We start from the raw sequence: 19,160 nt of genomic DNA, 5'->3' as shown, positions 1-19,160 counted from the left end.
TTTATTTATGCATAGCTATGAAACAAGCTCCCACATGGCTGCGATTGATGTGAACGGCATGTCAGGAGTCGACACACGGGGCCTCTTGTGCCTCATTAGATTGTTACATTATAAAGACCCGGACACATGCTTCTTTGTGTGCCTTTATTATTAGAGTCAGCCGGCAGCCTGCTGTCTGATGGAGTCTCTCATCCTCTGCTAGGCTTGTGAAAACAAGATAAAAGCTACAAAGTGGGCTAATTCAAAAGAATCCCTCTCGAGTGTTTGCTGTAGTTGACTACCTCGGCAATTTGCAATACCTGCTCACAGGTTCATGGCAAACAAATGGAAGGCCACACCACATATAACAGTTGTGTTGGTGTTGATAGCTGCGGGCAATAAAGGGACCTCACTTGATGATAAGAACCTGACACTGATTTACACTGTTAGGTCGCACAGGAGAGCTAGGATAGGCTCTAGCTCTAGACCCTAATGGGGGTGAGAGATGGGGTACACCTTAGATTGGTTGCCAATCGAGGGTACATATAGACATGAGACAAACAACCCTTCACTCTCACATTCACACGAATGGAAAATTTAGAGTCATGCATGGATGAAGTAGGAGTACCCAGGGAGAGAACCCACAAAACCACGGGAGGAACATGCAAACTTCTATTCTGCCCTGCCCGAATTTTCATATGCTCCCTTTAAGATTAATGCACTATGAAGGAAATCATATTAAAGAAGGCCCTTCTTCGATAGGTTAACAAATCCTTTTATTTAGACTTGCACCAGAAGGGTTCATCTCTTGGTCCATGCCCCACCCCTTCTAAAATAAGCTCCATGTTGTGAAACCCTGAAAGAGGACGAGATGGGTTAACTACTGCTCCACACATTTGCCTGTTTGCTATTTGTATATTTTCATTTGCATGACCCAACTTTGTATAGTTGTTTTATCTAGAAAAGTATTATTGATTCGTCTGAACATGGGAACATTTTGTGGATGGCCCACATTTCTGGTGATGTGCTGCCCCCTTTTTGGTTGAAAACAGTGCTGTTCAAACCTACAGCGTTTAGTCAATTGATAATAATGTTAACAAGCCAAACATGTCCTTTGTGTCAATTAAAATGATTCACAGAACCATGTAGTACTTTTTAATATTATTATTATTATTTTTTATTTTTTGCACTTTAGGCGTCATTCTATTTTATTTCCGGGTCCTCAAGACGTTGCCCGGCAACTACCTGTATACAAAATGGCCGCCGGTGGTTTAAGTCGACAAAGTTAGAGTTTAGCTTGTAATTCAAAACTCGCGTTGTCTTTTAAGTTCATCCATCTTGTCTTCGCTCACATTTCGCTAAATGTCGACTCGAAATACTGCGTGATGAGAAGAAAAAGTACAGTGAATGGCGGTCGTAACAACCAGGTGGGTTACCCTGACGACGATTGCGACGTCACATTGCCAGCACTGTCTTGACTTCAGAGGAAACACTTGGTCTCATATTGGCTAGATAAACTTCACCTCTGCGTTTCCCATATATAAAATACTTTTAAAGATTTTTTTTAAAACCAAACATGTAGCCAACTAACTTGGAAGATGCTAACACTGGTGTTTGGTTGCTAGGTGCTTTGTTTACCTTTTTTGAGTCAGTCATGCTGGAGGAGCAACAAGAGCAACAGGAGCAGAAACCATCTCGGTGTGATCTGCCCGTGGACAGTCACACTCCTGCTTCTGCAAAATCACAGGTAAGCTAGCTCCAGTGGTTCTCAAACTGGGGTCCCCGGACCCGCGAGCCGTCGCTCGTTGGTCTCCAAAATGATTATGTCGGATCATTTAATGTATGTTTAATAAAGTTTGACAATCCCTGAGCTCCACACATACTCATATAAACACACAGAATGAAATTATTTGCATGTAATACTCAGATTTTACTTTATTTTTTTTTAAAAAAAAGGACATTTCTCACGTGTTGGCCAGCACCTTTAAAGAGCTTTACACCAAAGTCACACCATGCAACCTTATGAAGGCAAAAGGAAGGAGCAGCTATCATGACAAATATGTCGAAGAGCTCAAACGGGTAAATAGAAATGTGTGAAGAGAGCAACGTCACAAGATGTTTGGGTTGTAACCACATCTCGTAAAAGGTTCGAGCTGAATACAACCAGCGTATAAAAGAGGCAGACATGCTGGAGAGCCACATCATCCAGGCCAGAGCTCGAGCGGCAGCCACGGAGCGGCGGACCGCGGAACGGATGAAGGAGGACTTCAGGGATGTACCCGATCTCCAGGGCCTCCCTCCAGGTGACAAAAATATTCATCTACTTTTGACCTCAAGTGAGATACACACGTACTGGTTTTTAACATCTTAAACCATTTTTAAAATGGGAGGACACACATGACGAGGAAAAACTGGGCAAGTGTGTTCTTATTGCTCTTATAGTGTGTGGTGTACCTGAGATGACTGACAAAGCACATCACACAAATGGAAATGGTAAACCTGGTCAATATTTAATACAGGGTACACACCTACCAATAATCAGGCCTAATGTCAGCATTTCCCCCCCTCTTCCGGTCAAAGTATGAAAATGGCCAACTGTCACGTTATCTCTGAGCATGGGTAGAAAATGCTCAAATTCGTCCCAATTAGAAGAACTGTCTTCTGACATCTCATTTGCATCTCTTCCAGTCAAGTCAGCCTTTATCTGGCATGTTGATGAAGGTCTTCTCCAAGTAAACAACCTGATTTCGCCGCTGGACTATTTAAAGTCACAAAAAATGCAAATGAAGGCTCCAGCAGTTGGTACTCTTTCTCCCCTCTAGCATTTTTTGAAATGTTGATTCAAGTTGTGTGTATCCTGTAGTCACATTTTGTCGCATCCCTCTCACAGTAAAACCAGATCTTACAAGACCTACTATGGCTTACACCAAGCACACTGCCACCGAGGCACATGACAACGCCCTGTGGAGGATGAGGAACGAGTCCGAGTCCAGCCAGACTATGGAGTGCAGCTCACTGGCCCTAAAGAACAAGAAAACACCCGATGAGGTCTGGAGTAAGATCTTTAAAATGCATCTTGAAAAAGTGACTTAACGAGTCTTTTTTTTTGATGGGAAAGATGCAGAACAGACCCAAGCCAAAGTGGAAGGATGAGCCGAGCGCAACGGATCGGGCAGATGGCAACGAAAAACTCCAGAAGATGAAAGAACGGCAACGCATACTCCAAAACCCGCGGTTCCTGCCTCCAAAAGCCCACCCGGGCGCCACCTCCCTTATTCGTCCTCGGTCGGCGAAGAACGATCACGGGAGGGACAGCACCGAGACGGCGGAAAGGTACATCAAAACTCGAAATGCACTTTTAGTACAGTGTGACGTGAGACTTAAGAGCATCACAGGGGGCTGCATGGGAAAAAAAGAAATTGAGGAAAGACTGCTATCAACATATCCAAAAGCAGTTCAGTGAACATCGAAAGGATTAGGGTTTTTCTTTTGCTGTTTTGTGTTTTATTTTTGTGACATCGCCACAGAAAAGAGGGATAGTGTCTTGATATTATTAGAACAGGGGCGGTGGGGGGAGTAATTGTGTAAAACTATGTGTTAGATCCATCCATCCATTTTCTGAACCGCTTATTCTCACTAGGGTTGTGGGTGTGCTGGCGCCTGTCTCAGTTCAGTTCGGGTGAGAGGCGGGGTACACCCTGAACTGGTCGCCAGCAGGGCACATATAGACAAACAACCATTCACACTCACATTCGCACCTACGGACAATCGACCTACCATGCATGTTTTAAAAAATATTAAAATGTATTATTTAAATATGTGTTATGTATTATGTATATGTATGTATTAAAACAGTCTGTATCTGTTCAAAAAGATAGATCAGAATCATATACAAATATTAAAATAGCATTAGAAAAAAATATTAAACTATGTTTTGGAAAAGTATAGAAATATGATATATTAGAAATAAATATAAAAACAGCTGAAAAAAAGTAAAAAGTAACAGAAAAAATATTAAAACTATTGTAAATGTGTTTACGTTATATATTAGAAATTAAAAAAAATACATTACATATACATAAATATATACATTACACTACATTATTAGAATTTTACAATAATGTAATATATGTTTGAAAAATGGAAATATTTGAAAAGTATCATATCATCATATCATCTATTTAAACAAAATATACATTGGAAATATTTTAAAATATATATTATAAAACAATAACTTGTTATATATGGGAGGAAAAAATTAAAAGCTCAATTGTGCCAATGATGGCACATGAAAAGAGTAGTCTAGAACAGGAACTTATTGTGACATAGGAAAAGGTTTGGCATGTCAGTGAAATATGAGCAATAGACTTAATAAATATCAATTACATATGGAAAATAATTTTACTAATAACTATTATTTTATACTATACAACATACAATACATACATAAAACACAAAGTGACAATACGTAGAAGAAGAATGGGTTGTGTTTAATTTGGAATTTTGCACTTATGTAGACTAATCTGACGAAGCAGGAATGACTGTGAATATGCCTCAGCCTCTTCATGGGGGAATTAAATTGTTGTTCCTTTTCTCATTCAAAGCCCCAAAGACAGTCCCGTTCAGGTCTTCGTGGCAAACCCTCCTGTTGTGCTTTTCACTGTCTACAGCGTGGGACAGGTCTATGAGGTATGCCTCTGTGTGCACTGAACAAAATTTTGTGTTTTATTAATGATACCCAACAGTGTGCTTCATCTTGGTCTTGTCCTAGACAACACTGGAGCTACAAAATGTGACCTTTTCTAGCCGCGACATCCGAGTTCTGCCGCCAAACAGTTCTTACTTCACCATCGGTCTAGGTGAGCTCAATCTTTGTTTTGGATTGGACTTCAATGCATTTTTTTCACTATTTTAAACAGTTCCCAGGTGTCTTAATGTCGACATGCTTTCATCAAAATACCCTACAAATCAAGGAGAATTATAGGACATTTTAGACCCCAATTGTCGAAGCACTCACCCCGTCCGCCTCTACTGTGGCAGAAATGCTGAATATGGCTTTCGTTACAATAAGGACCCGGGTCGGAGGTAGAAGAAAAGGAAGTGCTCATCATGACAGTAAAAGCATTGATTGTATTTTCACTAGTGGAGGCAGCACTTCACTACCAAGCTGCCGCATTACACTTGTCCATGCGGCGAATGCACCGGACACTTAGCAAAAAAACAAATCTGCACCTCTGTGATGGCAACTGAAGTTTTGAGTACAGTATGTGCCATTTATCAGAAGCTAACACTGATGGTTTACATTTGTTTTGAGCTAACGCTACAGCACTTTTATGATAAAAGAAAAAAATATTTAATTAGAAAAATTTAATATTAGAAGGAAAAAAGTCACCCTTTTCGGGGAAATACATTTCAGTATTAGGAGCAAAGTACTTTTATATAAAAAAAAAACAATTTGATCTGAAAAAATGTGGAATTTTGGAGAAAAAAAGTCTTAATTTTGTGGGGAAAATGTTAGAATATTTGTAGAAAAAATAATTTTACGTGTAAAAGTTTGTAATAGTAGGAGAAATATATATATATATATTACGGCAACAAATGCAATATTAGGAGGAAAAAAAATGTAGAAAAAAATTGAAGAGGCAAAAAGACCATTTTGTAGTTGTTTTTTTTACAAGAAAAACCTATTTGCTGATAATGTTCTTAGTGAATGCGAATATGTGCTAACTGCAGGGATTTTGTAATATTAAGAGAAAAAACTTCAAAGAATTTAAAAAAATATTAGGAGAAATATTACCAGAAAAATGTGTAGCAATAGGGGCAAAAGTCTTGATTTTACAGCAAAAGTGTTTGGAATAATTGGACAAAAGCTTTGCTTACCTTTTGGCTTTGCCATGCTAGTACTTGTAGTCATACCATCACTAGGAAATGACAAAGCCTAGCTGCCAAGATGTGGGTGGGAAAAATAATGGGGGGCGATATTATGTTCTCAAGTTTGGAAATGGGCAACTTATAAAAGATGTACTTGGCTTCAGCCAAAATGTGTGGCATGTTTTTGACAAGATTATGACGTTTTGTAGGGAGATTCCCTGGCAAGGGCGGCGTTGTTGCTCCAGGCATGAGTTGTAAATTCATGGTGCGCTTCGCACCAGACTCCCTGGCCGACTATGAGGATTGTATAGTGGTGGAAAGTCAGGGCGAGCATATCCTCGTGGTCCCCATCAAAGCGCGGAGACCGCCTCCTGTTCTCACCTGTGAGTCTTCTCCAACATTAAAACACTTCAACAGTAAGTCCTCAGTCGGTATCCTGATGACTCTGAGACCATATTCGCAGTGCCAAGTGTTCTGGACTGTGGTTATTGTCTCATTGGGGGAGTGAGATGTGTCGAGTTCTATTGTCAGAACGTCGGCCTCAGCGCTGGCACCTTCTGTATCGTCCCAAAGAATCAGTGGCCAGCCACCAACCCCAGGGTCAGAAAAAACCCTATATTGCTTACCTCTGTGATTGGTTTATCTGTTTCATTATTATTAAAATAATCAGTTTTTTTTTCTATCCAGTTGGTGGTTACAAATAGTTATTCTGACCAGCCTCCCTTTGCCGTCAGCCCATCTTTCTTTGCCCTGCAGCCCGGAGAGACCACTGTAGTTGAGGTGAGGCAAACAAAATTGGGCTACTCAAGGAATAATTTAAGGCAACTAAGTAATTTAGAGAGAATTTATCGCATAATTTAGGGCAACCTAAGGGGTCATTTTAAGGCAATTTAAGGCAGAGATGGCCAATAGGCGGCGGCCCCGAGCACACTACTGTGCCCTCAATTCATTTTAAGAAATCAAGGGAAAAATTTTTTTTTAAAATTTGTTTTTGAAATTTGAAACATGGTAGAGGAAACTTGGAGTGCCCCCTAGATTAATTTTAGGGATTTTTTTTTTATTTTATTTAAAAAATACATAATTTTATTTTTAAACATGTGATAGAGGAACCATGTGGCCAGTGCCCAGACTTGGAGTGGCTCCTAGATTAATTTAAAAAAATTATAAATAAGTTTCCTCTCGTGGGGCAGTTTTAAATTGTAATAATAACATTCAACAATAGAAAGCAGACCGCTTACTATAGCGCCAGATCTTCTCCATCAGAGAAGAAGAGTGATGATGCCATGATGAAAATTGCAGGAAGAGAGAGTAAGGATGCAATGGTGAAAAGATGCGGTTTGAGAAATCTCGACCAAGAAAATCATGGTCCCATGTGCCCTCGTAGCGCTGACAAAAAAATGTGGCCCCTGCCATCATAGAAGTTGCCCATTCCTGATTTAAGGATAACCTACAGGCAATTTAATGACTATCTTAAAGCATCTCAACGTTCAACTTAAGGTGTAACTAAGGCAACTTTATGAGTAACTCAAGACCAAACAAGGAGTAACTTAAGGCAATTTAAGGAAAAACTAAAGGCAACTTCAAGAGTAATTTGAGGCAACTAAAGGAGTCACTAAAGGCAATTCAAGCAATATCTTAAGGCATCGCAAGGACTAACTTGAGGTGTAACTTTAAGACAAGTAAAGGAGTTACTTAAGACACATTACGGAATAACTAAAGGCAACTGAAGGAGTAATTTAAGGCCAAATAAGGAGTAACTTAAGGCAAGTTGAGGAAAAAGTAAAGGAAATTCAAGGAATAATTTAAAGCATGTTAATCAGTAATTTAAGGTAACTAAATGAGTAAGTAAAGGCAACAAAAGGAATATCTTAAGGTATCTCAAGGAGTTAGTTAAAACAACTCAAGGGGGACTTAAAGCAATTTAAGGAGTAAGAGGAACACATAGTAACAATTGAACATTTATTTACACTTCATTTATTTAAAATAACTGTTTTAATTTTTATGACATTTGTTGTAAATAATTATTAGTTAATATTTCTAAGAATTACCAACATTAAAATTAATTATTAATGTATTATTGAATCCTCTACGACTGACCTAGACCATGTGTTTTAAAAGTAAATATGGCCCTTGAGCGCAAAAGTCTGCTCACCTCTGCTTTTGAGACATCAGTCATGATGATAGTTTAAAGTTCTGTATCATTTTTGTGGTATACATCGCCACAAATTGTTGGTAAACTCAAGTTCAATGCATATCGTGGTCTCCTTGCAGGCAGTTTTCTTTCCCACCACCACCGAAAGGATTTGCCAGCTCTTCACCGTCGTGTGCGATAACTGCCAAGTCAAAGACATTTGCGTTCAAGGTGGGACCACTTTGTTTTTACTCCACCTTAAAAGTGAGACTCACTTAGACTTTTCTGCTCGTAGGCGAGGGCCAGCTCATCGCGCTCGAGCTGTTGTCTGTTTCTGGCAAGGAGCAGCCCCCCATGTTGGGGGAGGTGCACGACATGACCGCCGACCATTTTGTCCGATTCGACCCGTGCAACCCTCACGCGGTGCAGCAGAAGGCGGTGATGATCAGGAACAATGTGTATGCGTGCTTCACTCAGTTTTGATATACACTGAGAGGGAGGTATGTTATTTAACATACTAATCATGTACATATATCTTTACTGAAGCCACTTGGAGCTACCGTTCCACTGGCAGGTCATGAAGCCCAACCTCCTGCTGTTTCCTCCGGGTGAAATCCCCGAGCCCTGCAACATCCAGTACCACCACGACAGAGACGACATTTTCCAAGTCAGCCCCGCGACGGGAATTTTGGCCCCCTGCCAGGATCGAGAGTTCACCATCGCCTTCTGTCCCAAGGAGGTAGAAATGCATACGTATTGTGTATTGCACGATCAACCTGTTTTATGCGGGTACTCCAGTTTCCTCCCACATTCCCAAAACATTCACGTTGTGTTCACTTAAGAGTCTAAATTGTCCAAAGGTGTGACTTTGTGTGGGGGTTCAGTGTATACCCCACCTCTCACCTAAAGTCAGCTAAGAAGGCTCCAACTCACCCCCGACTTAAATGTGCTATAGAAAATTGATGGATGGATGGATGTTTAAGTTTTGTTTGTTGTTAAAGATGCAGGATTACCACAGCGTGTGCCATTTAGTCCTGAGCGACGTCCCCCAGCTGCCGTTGGAGTCCTGCGACGAGGGGTAACACGTCATCTCCCCGTAAAGCGCTCTTTTCCTCACCCAACTGACAACTTTGAATTTTGCGGCAGGTCCGGCCTCCTGCAGCCCGTGCGCATCGGCTCCAAGGTGGGCGACGCCACCGTCATGGAGATCGAAGTCAAGGGGACTACGGAGCCCTTCAACATCCTGCTAGAGCCCTACGCCCTCATCATCCCTGGCGAACTCTTTATTTTTTCCACCACCCAGCGGCATTTTAAGGTGGTTTGCTTAACCTACTGTTATTAGTCAGTCATATACTTGTACAATAGTTTGTTTTCAAAGTTACATCTGTTTGTGTTAGATGTGGAATCACAGCAAAACCCCTGTTTTCTTCCGATGGGACACGGTTAGTAGCAGTTGTCACCAAATAGAAGTGGAGCCCGCGACTGGAAAAATAGGTGAGCCACAGGTGTTAGTCAATGCTAGCTCTCTTTTACACTAAAGGAAGGGTGCCTTTCTTCTGTACAAACAGCACTGACACGGAATAGGGCAGACAATATTGGCTTGACAATGTTCACCCTTCAGAGGTAGTAATAGAGCCGTAACAGAGGCGGGATGGCGCCTCTGTGTAAAGGGAAATCCTCAATACCAGGACCGTGGTCCCTGGGTTCTATGTAAAACAAACAAAAAAAGCCGTCTCATTAACAATTCACTGGGCCTCCGTTTTTCTCCTTTCACCTCCAGACGAGAAGGAGTGTTTTGTCTTCAAACTGATTGTGACTGGCGGCAAACCGGAGAAGGTGGTGACCAGTCTGCTGTGTCACATCGAGCACCGCTCTGAGCCTGTCACCTTGGCCGTGGAGGTCACCTTCAAGGTAAGCAGGACTGATGTGGCGATGATCATGGCACACCAGAAGAATCATTGCAGTTCCATTATTATTCCGTGTCCAATTAGACTGCACAAATCAAAAGCACTAGGGAGCATTTTTTTTTTATTTCACCTCAAAATTACTAAGGTTTTTAAAAAATAGAAATTCAGACGTTTTTATTTTGTATTTAAAGGAGCCAATGCATTTTTTCACAATTTCAATGTCGAAATACCTCAAGGATTAAGAATTAGAGTACAGTACACTTTTTCTGCAAAGGGTCCCACCGTGAGCATCGGTGCGCCCAGCGTGGACTTTGGTCTCATGAGACTCGGGGAACAAAGCCAGAAAACGCTGTACCTCGACAATGTCACACACCTGGAGGCTTCCTGGACGCTGGAGGAGGTACACAAAAGTCAAGATGATGGCCAAGACCCGCAGGTACAACTCACACAGGGTAACAACACACTTGTGGTAAGTTGTTATCAACCGTCTTGTGTGTGTATGTGTGTTTACAGCTGATTATGGAGCCATGCAGCGGTGTGCTGCCCCCTTTGACCGGTTGCAGCGTGGTCATCCACTTCAGGCCACAGTTCTGTCAGGAGCTTGAAACAGAGCTGGAGCTATCAGTGGAGAATGGGACAGGATGGTAGCGAATTCTTTTTTTCATTTATTCGTTTATTTAATATGGACATCACAAAAACTTTGCACAAACAACATGATGTTTTAGCACAAGTGCAAATTCTTAATAATTGTCCATAGGAGGCTTTTAAAAAGGTTGATAATATACACAAGGTAGATAAACTACAAGAACATAGATAAAATACAAGAAGGCAGATACATTTCAGAGGCCAATGAGTGTCTACTGGATGTACAGGGTGGGGCAAAAATAGGTATACTTTTTTAGTTTAAACAAATTTTTTGACTTTGCAGTCACCTGCTTCTGGGAGCAGATGTGCAGTCTCCTCAGCTGTGTCTGCTCAACTGCAAGCTGCTCCTCTCGGAACTCTACATGGGCGTGGCTGCAGAAGGGACCGTGACTCTCTTCAATCAGACACTCCTGCCGTCCAACTTCTCCTGGATGGTGGGTGTTCACATATAATTATAATTATATGTGAATTAGCCACAATGTTACATCATAATTTGGCAACATTTGGAGTGGTTTGCTCACATATACATTTTGGGAATTCGGTAGGTAGCAAAATATGTACCGGTACTTGTTTTTTTAATTTCACACTTGATGTGTGGCCAAGCATGCCAGAGACGCAACTATTTCTACACAAGCAATTAAAAGGTCAATTTTGTGTCCCCTTTAAGATTGTGTTCTATATGGTTTCTTTACTGATATCTCCTTCAGGATGCGCTCAAGGGTCAGCAGGCGTCTCTCTGTTCAGCCACTTTTGAGCCTCCATCGGGTACTCTGGGACCAAATACCCGCTTGGACATCACAGTCTCGTTCATATCCCAAACAGATGTGAGACATTAATTTTATTCTAAACACATGAAGCTTTTTATATTGTCTTTTTCTGATTAGTTTTCTCTCACTCCAGTCGGCACTGAATGACGTAGTTGCGCTCTGTGAGGTAGAGGGCATGAGCTCACCTCTTGTTCTCAGCATTCAGGCACCCACCACACAGAGACTCAGAGTGTCGTACTCGCTCCCTGGCATCAAGTTAGAACATTCACCTTTGTATCTAAACATTTTACCCATCATCAAGAAGTCATCGCCACTCTTCTTTCTCTCTCCCAGTAGTCCCCCTCCGGACAACAGGGGGCAATCGGAGTTGACGGTCGACTTTGGCGACATGCTGCTGGCGAAACCCATCACCAAGCAGCTGCTGATGACCAACCACACCGCCATCCCGGCACCCTTCACCATCCATGCGGAGTATTTCAACTCCGACGCGTCAAAACCCAGCAGCCAATCAAAGAGAAGGTGCTTCTCTGAAGATTTATCCATCCATTTTCTATAGCGCTTCTTCTCATTAGGGTCACGGCTCGGGTGAGCTGGAGCCTTTCCCAGCTGACTTTGAGCAACAAGTGGCGTACACCCTGACTGGTCACCAGCCAATTGTAGGCAGCTTGCCTAAATAGTTAACAAAAAAAATAAATCCTTTTGTGGTGACTCCCACTTTGTAATGTAGATCCCAATACATGAAGAAGCCGCTTCACTCCGTTCAAGCCAGGAAATTAGAGGAGCAGTCACACAAGGGTATGTATGAGTTCTCAAACGTTATGTTTTAAATGAGCACCAAATGCAATTTTAATATCCGTTGTCAGACTTTTTGAGCAACCTGCTGGCTAACGGAAAAGGCGCAGCCTTCTTCATCGTGCCAAGCGCCGGAACACTCGATCCCTTTGAGACCCAAACTGTGGACGTGACCGCCTTCAGCGACATGTGGGGGGAGTACAGAGATAATCTTGTATGCAAGGTAGGTAGAACAATTATTTATGCTAAAAACTACCACAACCTTTCGACTCACAGTTTACTTCAGTATTTATTAAGTTAGTTTTACTGAGTTTTTATTTATAATGAAATAATAATTCAATAAATATTAAAACTCTACCTCACACTTCCACCCCACTTTATTCAGTATTTTTTAAATTATTTGTTCATTTAAAAAATAAAAAAAGGCCACATTAACACTAATTAATTAAGGTTTTAATTTAGCATTCATTCCTAAAAAAATATTTTAAAAATTAAAATCAAATTGTCCTCCACCTAACTTCATTATGTAGTTAAAAAAAAATCACTTGATTAAAAAAAACAAATCTGATAAGCTTTACACAGAGGCCACTTGATGTGGTATTTTCTTATTTGCCACTTTTTTTACCACTTTTCTTCAATAAAAATATAAAAAATCGAAACAAATTAAAATTCCATAGAGTGTCTGATAGCAGAGTAGTTCAGAGACCACCAGAGACTCTTTGTTCACGCTACAGGTCGGGGACCTTGAGCCCAGCCTCCTCCCCATGCAGATGACCGTGAAAGGCTGTCCGCTCTACTTCCAAATCACGGGCCCGCGTCCCGATGATCAGCACCAGGGACCAAATGTACAGTGAGTACCACTATTCACTCTCTGAATTTAATAAACCCAACACAAGTTGGATATGTTTTAACAAATTTGTCAATATTGATGACGTTTAGGTTTGGAACTCGATTATCTGGAGGCGACACTATTACCCGTTCTCTTCGCATCAACAACCCCACCTTGTTTGGTAAGTATCACTTTTTTTCTGTGCATATATATTTCAATAAAACAAACAACTTTTTTCCCTTTATTGACAGATATTCGTCTGGACTGGGAGACGTACAACGTCGTCCTGAATGATCGCAAACTGGTGGACATCGTGATGTCGTACGGGGAAAGCTTCCCGCTCAAGGATGCTAACGGCAACCCGAGGGGAGCGTCGACGCTTTCCAACGGAGAGGCTGCCTGGAAAAGGCCTCAGGGGTTAGGGTCGGAGGCTTCTCTCCACAGTTCCAATGTGAGCATAAACACTACCAGGCACTTAAATGACATACAATAACTGAACATTTGGACTTAATGGGGGTGTGGGTGTTTCTGCATGACTGTGCCTCTGTCTCCATGATCATGTTTCAGACAGTGTCATCAGTTTAATGTACCGCTGGATCTTCGCCCAGCCTAGCTGATCCCATCATAGGTGGAGAAACTCAATTTGGGGGCGGTATTATGTAAAGGAGCTCCACTTAAATCCCAGTGGGGCAACCTTTTCAGAAATAGGAGGCTAACAAAAGATTGACTTTTCCCCACACTTAATGGGTTTTATGATAAGAGGATTTTGTGCCCTGTCAAGAGAAAAATGTTAACCTTTTAAACACTTTGACAATAATGAGATTGCAATTTACTCAAAAAATTGCATGCGAGGAGACAGTTCAAATAAAGCCAAATGGCTCCGCTATGAAGTGTCTATTTCTCCTTCGGCGAGGTCATATCTATATACATATGAAGTTGTTATCTGCCTCATCCAACTGCTGCCCCCCAACCACAGACATCTTGCTTTGTTCTCATCAAAGTGATAATACAATATCAGAGAGACAGAGGAACATGGTCTGCTTTCTAAATTCTTGCACTAAAACAGAAGTTTATTTGTTGTCATAATTACATCGAATATATTTTATAAGTGCAATGGCATCTGTTTTTGTAACTTCCCCTAAAAGAGACCTCCATTGCAATAAATAATTTCTCACTTTTCTCCCTCAACTTGTGATTTCAGGCCATGGAGAGAGAAGACTGCACAACCAAGGACGACACCAACAGACTTTGTCCTGCAAAGAGAAAAATGCTATCTGTCCACATTCGACCCCATGTGGGAGACAAGTCAAATGAGCCCTACTGCGTCACACCGCAACAAATTGTACGCACACGACAGTTTAAGCCACTTGGCGAGTATTAGTTGGAATCAATAGTGTAATTTGTGCCTCCCAGGTGATCCCGGCTCAAGGCAGCAGCACCGTACACGTGTCTTTCACCCCACTCACCCTGTCCGCAACATCTTGCGAGTCAAAATGCATGGGCTTGGCTCTGGGCTTCATTAGTCTGGACTCTGAGGTAACACGCTCAACACAATTAAATGAGAGCTAATACAAAAGCTATATCAAAAAACTCTGCCCATATGATGATACCTTATTCTCAGTTTTCATTTACCTGTATTAAATATCCTGTTTTCATTGGTGTGGGTTTTTCTGTTTTTATTAAATTTCCTGTCTGCATACCTCTTCAGGGCTTTATTTTTTGTTTTTTATTAGACGTTTTGTGAACCACAAAAGAGTACTGGTAATGGCAAAGCTGAGATTTGAGCCCCTCACGCTTAAGTTGTATTTAACTTTTAAGTACAGTGCATTACATATGTATTTAATCTTTAAAGACAGTTTGTTTTTAAACAATTATTGAAGTAGAATTATCAGTTAACTTTTATGTGCAATACATTTTAATTGACTCATTATTTGTATGATGTTACAGGGGCTTACAATAATAAATACAGGTGTACTTTGTAGGAATAAAACCACCACCTCGTTTTTGATGAGCCATTTACCTTACTGTATTTCAATGTTGGTCATTATGGTTAGAATTAGAGAACAAAGTTTTTTTTAAAAAAAGGGTTGTTGTTAAAGGCTGGATGGATGGATCCTTATCATTGCACATTTTCTCTTTGCCTTCAGTGGTACCCTTCTCCAGTGGCATCGCACAAAAATCCAAAGAAAAAGCTAAACACAATTTTGGAGTTTATCCTTTAGAGCTGAAGTCTCACAAGATTTGCTAACGAATGGGTTGAACTCACCTTTATCTTGGTTATTTTTGTTCCAGGTGGCCGCTTGTGTCCTGGGTAAGGTGGCAAGGGTCCAGGGTTTGGATCTGGAGCCCATTAGAGTGGAACTCCTCGCGGTGGTCAAGCCTGCAGTGTAAGCATTGGGAATATGCCCATCCTCGGAAAGTGTGCTTCCCTAGAAAGTGACTGAGTTGTGTTTATCTGGGCTACAGGCTTTTAGTGCAGATGGAAGACGACAACAAGGTGGTGGAATTTCATACCTCGGCCGGCGATTTACTGAGGATAGAGGAAGATAAGGTCAGTCCGCCGTAAATACAAACACGACCGATGAGCCGTCAAGTTACTGTATTCATAACATTTCGCAGGTGTATTTGGAGGAATTTGACAACATGCAGAGCTTCCTGCTAAAAAACACCACTGAGATGCCGCTGCGCTTTAGACTCAGGACTCAGCCGCCATTTTCAGTGCTCAAGGTGCCACCTCGAGCCGGGTCCAGCGCCTCCAGCATATCGTCGGCCGCCGACCCTCACTCGCTGATTCTGCATTCCCAAAATAGCATACTGGTAAAACCGACACACACCACTCGGGGCTGAGTGAATAATTCTAGTTTATTGCTCAAGACGATTTTTTGGGGGGGAAATATGTTGGTCGTTCAAAGCGTTTCTTCGCTGACATCCATTGTTTACACTAATTTGTAAAAATAAATTCCTTGAACACATTATAATAATAATAAAAATTATTATTATTATTATATTTTCATCACACTGGCGCAACGATGGGACATGAAAGATTGGGGGTGTGGATAGATACATGAAGTGAGCGGACAAATGTAAGTGGCCAGCGGTTATTACCAGCTCATTCTGTATTTAATAAGGGTACCCGTTCACATTGTCTGTTGCCACACCGGCCAAGAGCAGTGACAATGCTCCCTTCATGCATGGATCGCTGCGATTATGCGTTGTCCTCTTCCGCAGAGTGACGTCTCCATGTGAGACTGTCATTGCGCAATATTTAAAGGGAATGAGAGTAGCCCCTTTGATTGGACATGATTGAAATTGGTTGCGTTCACTCCCACAGTGGTGCAAACGCTCCTCTTTTAAATACGCCATCTTGCACTTGTCTGCAAAATTACCAAAACTCAGTCACCCGCCGTTATGGTGCCCGCCGTGCTGGATTTACGCCAGTCATGGAAATAGGGCCCTGAGTCTCTAGTCTATTTGAGGTTGCTTCCTTAGAAGGCGGTTTCCTTTGCCTCCGTTTCCTCATGCTTGCTCATGCAGGGTTCTGTTGGTTTCCTAATGTGTGAGGAGCATGCTACCAGACCTTCTCCAAATATAAAGTGCCTAGAGATAACACAATGTTGTGAATTGCCACTATCTACATCAAATTAAATTGATTTAAAAAAAATATATTCATGTCCAGGTGAGGGTGGCCTTCTGTTGCTCACCGTCACTTTTGGAGTACACTGAGCATCCTACGGATGGTGTGACCCTTGTCCCCAGTGACAGCGGATACAAGCAGCTGAGGATCCACCAAGATCTCCTCATTCACTACAGCAACAACAGCTTGCAGGTCAGGATGGAACTGGCTCAAAAGTAAAAAAAATTCCCCCTTGGGAAGTTGATCCTGTGAATATCACCCTCCCATTTCAGATGGTGCCACTCTACGCGCACTTGAAGCTGGCGTCGCTGTGCCTGTCCACCGACCACATCAATTTCGGCCTGTGCTACTTGGGCCAGACGCAGGCGAAAGAAGTCAAGCTCTACAGCCTCGGCTCCCAAACCCACTGGTCATTGCACATAGGTACACGCCATGAAAAATATTTAGGATTTCATTATGTCAGTGCAATGCAACTGTTTAAGGTTTTAAATCGAGAAACTTTTTATTACACCACCTGCTGCTTTTTCTTGTACTTTAGTTTTCTTTTCCTGTCAGGTGTTCATAGGATGAGTAATTTGACTTTATTTCAATTTCATGATTTATCGTTTATCTTTTTTTATTTGACTTCTTAAAATGTCACTTAAATCATTCCTGCACAGTTAGTAAACGTTTTATGCTGGTAATTTGAGCTTGCAACAAATGTATTCACTTTGACCTGGTGTCCCAATATTTTTGTCCCTGTACTATAGTTTCCCATGTTCACGTTCACCCGTCGCACTCACCTCTGTAGCCCCGTTTGTCTTCCTTGGTGTCCCACAGAGTCGACCGAAGACAACTCCCACGTCTTCAGCGTGACGCCCTCCTTCGGGCTCCTCCGCTCCAAGGACCACCAATCCACGGGCGACCACTGCCAACGCCTAGAGATCAGCTTCACTGCCAGGTAGCGCGGCGTGACATTATCAGACCACATTATTTCGGACTTCATTCGACACATTTGTGTGTGTGTTATGTTTTGCAGTGAGGTGAAGCACTACAAGTCCACAGTGGTGATTACCTCTATCCTGGAAAGGAGTCCACTCCTCCTGCAGCTTCAAGGAACAGGATCACGCCAGATGTATTTGTAAATGGTATTGATTTGTTTGTAATAGCAGTCTCAATTCATGCATTCTGGACAATCCACCATCCACTTCTACTAGCCTATGTCTTTTTTATTAAATGAGGCTTGTATTTTTTGTAATTTTATGAGCAGTCATCTGAAACAAAGCACTCATGTAAGTAAGAAACGTCACCTGACAGAAAGGTTGACAACACCACCACCAACAACAACAAGAACAACTACAACCACAACAACACAAGAACAACATATTAAAGAACATATAAAATAATTCCCAAAATATTTCCAAAAGTATTCCAAATCTTTTTGGAAATATATTAATGTATTTCCAAAAATATTTAAACAAAAAAAACTATCTATCTATCTATCTATCTATCTATCTATCTATCTATCTATCTATCTATCTATCTATCTATCTATCTATCTATCATCTATCTATCTATCTATCTATCTATCTATCTATCTATCTATCTATCTATAATGTGTGTGTGTGTGTACTTGCCAATTTATTAAAAACATATTTACAAAAATATATTTCCAAACTTAATAAAAATATATATCCAGAAATATACTTCACAAATTATTTAAAATATATTTTCAAAAATATATATGCTAAAATGTTAAAATTAATTTTCTAAAACTTATTTCCCAAAAATAATAAAAACATATTCCTTAAATGTTATTATTAAAAATATTAAAATGTTATAATACATACAAAAATGAATATGTTATAAAACAACAATGTGTGTAATTTTACTTTATTATAGTTGTTTTGTACAATTGTTAACTAGTCTCAATACAGTACGTGGATGACAGAAATGTTAAAATGTTACTTTAAAACAGGGACTTTATGGGTAATAAAGGTTTTTAGAATCATCTTTTATTGTCATGAACATGCATGCATGCACGCACACGAAATTTGTTCTCTGCATTTAACCCATCACAGTGAACACATACACATGTTAGTGGAACACACTGGAGCAGGGGGCATTTTGTGTCATGTTTAACTAACTACATTATTTCATCTGGGGAAACATTTTTGGAATTAGAATAATGTGATGGAAATGAAGCCTGGTTGGAGGAATCATAGTAAATATGCAACACAAAAGGTGCATCTAATCTCTGCAAACATCAATGTGAAAGAGATGTTTCATAATGAATACTTGTCAAACCAGCTCCATTCTTCTATCTATCTATCTATCTATCTATCTATCTATCTATCTATCTATCTATCTATCTATCTATCTATCTATCTATCTATCTATCTATCTATCTATCTATCTATCTATCTATCTATCTATCTATCTATCTATAATGTGTGTGTGTGTGTGTGTGTACTTGCCAATTTATTAAAAACATATTTACAAAAATATATTTCCAAACTTAATAAAAATATATATCCAGAAATATACTTCACAAATTATTTAAAATATATTTTCAAAAATATATATGCTAAAATGTTAAAATTAATTTTCTAAAACTTATTTCCCA

General features: G+C 40.7%; 1 protein-coding gene across 2 annotated transcripts; it reads left to right on the top strand.

The window, feature by feature from the left end:
• The first annotated feature begins 1,220 nt into the window (after positions 1-1,220).
• On the top strand, positions 1,221-17,792 carry dlec1 (DLEC1 cilia and flagella associated protein). 2 transcript variants are annotated; one of them, XM_061757930.1, is made up of 39 exons: positions 1,221-1,406; positions 1,605-1,726; positions 1,936-2,058; positions 2,126-2,282; positions 2,668-2,781; positions 2,870-3,027; positions 3,098-3,312; positions 4,584-4,668; positions 4,751-4,838; positions 6,060-6,233; positions 6,314-6,450; positions 6,538-6,630; positions 8,122-8,212; positions 8,277-8,439; positions 8,528-8,720; positions 8,983-9,059; positions 9,128-9,296; positions 9,379-9,475; positions 9,762-9,892; positions 10,163-10,324; positions 10,402-10,532; positions 10,817-10,967; positions 11,241-11,357; positions 11,434-11,555; positions 11,634-11,819; positions 12,028-12,095; positions 12,164-12,315; positions 12,827-12,942; positions 13,032-13,102; positions 13,173-13,372; positions 14,123-14,263; positions 14,335-14,457; positions 15,214-15,308; positions 15,388-15,472; positions 15,541-15,738; positions 16,598-16,747; positions 16,828-16,978; positions 17,375-17,495; positions 17,574-17,792. In XM_061757930.1, the coding sequence occupies exons 2-39, from the start codon at positions 1,634-1,636 to the stop codon at positions 17,677-17,679; spliced, it is 5,004 nt and encodes a 1,667-aa protein (XP_061613914.1). In that variant the 5' UTR covers positions 1,221-1,406; positions 1,605-1,633; the 3' UTR covers positions 17,680-17,792. The 2 variants fall into 2 exon arrangements, with proteins under 2 accessions (XP_061613914.1, XP_061613913.1); XM_061757929.1 differs by having other exon boundaries at positions 11,434-11,819.
• Positions 17,793-19,160: the final 1,368 nt, after the last annotated feature.

The sequence above is a fragment of the Phyllopteryx taeniolatus genome, chromosome 20, assembly GCF_024500385.1.
Source record: "Phyllopteryx taeniolatus isolate TA_2022b chromosome 20, UOR_Ptae_1.2, whole genome shotgun sequence".
NCBI classification, from domain to species: domain Eukaryota; kingdom Metazoa; phylum Chordata; class Actinopteri; order Syngnathiformes; family Syngnathidae; genus Phyllopteryx; species Phyllopteryx taeniolatus.
The sequence above is the reverse complement of the archived record's forward strand: the minus strand, read 5'-3'. Positions and strand labels throughout refer to the sequence as shown.

Coding starts and splice junctions, on each gene's coding strand:
- dlec1 (XM_061757929.1), top strand. CDS start 1,634: ATGCTGGAGGAGCAACAAGAGCAACAGGAGCAGAAACCATCTCGGTGT. Junction 2,782..2,869: donor AATGAAGGCTCCAGCAGTTG/GTACTCTTTCTC, acceptor TCCCTCTCACAG/TAAAACCAGATCTTACAAGA. Junction 12,316..12,826: donor GAGATAATCTTGTATGCAAG/GTAGGTAGAACA, acceptor TTCACGCTACAG/GTCGGGGACCTTGAGCCCAG.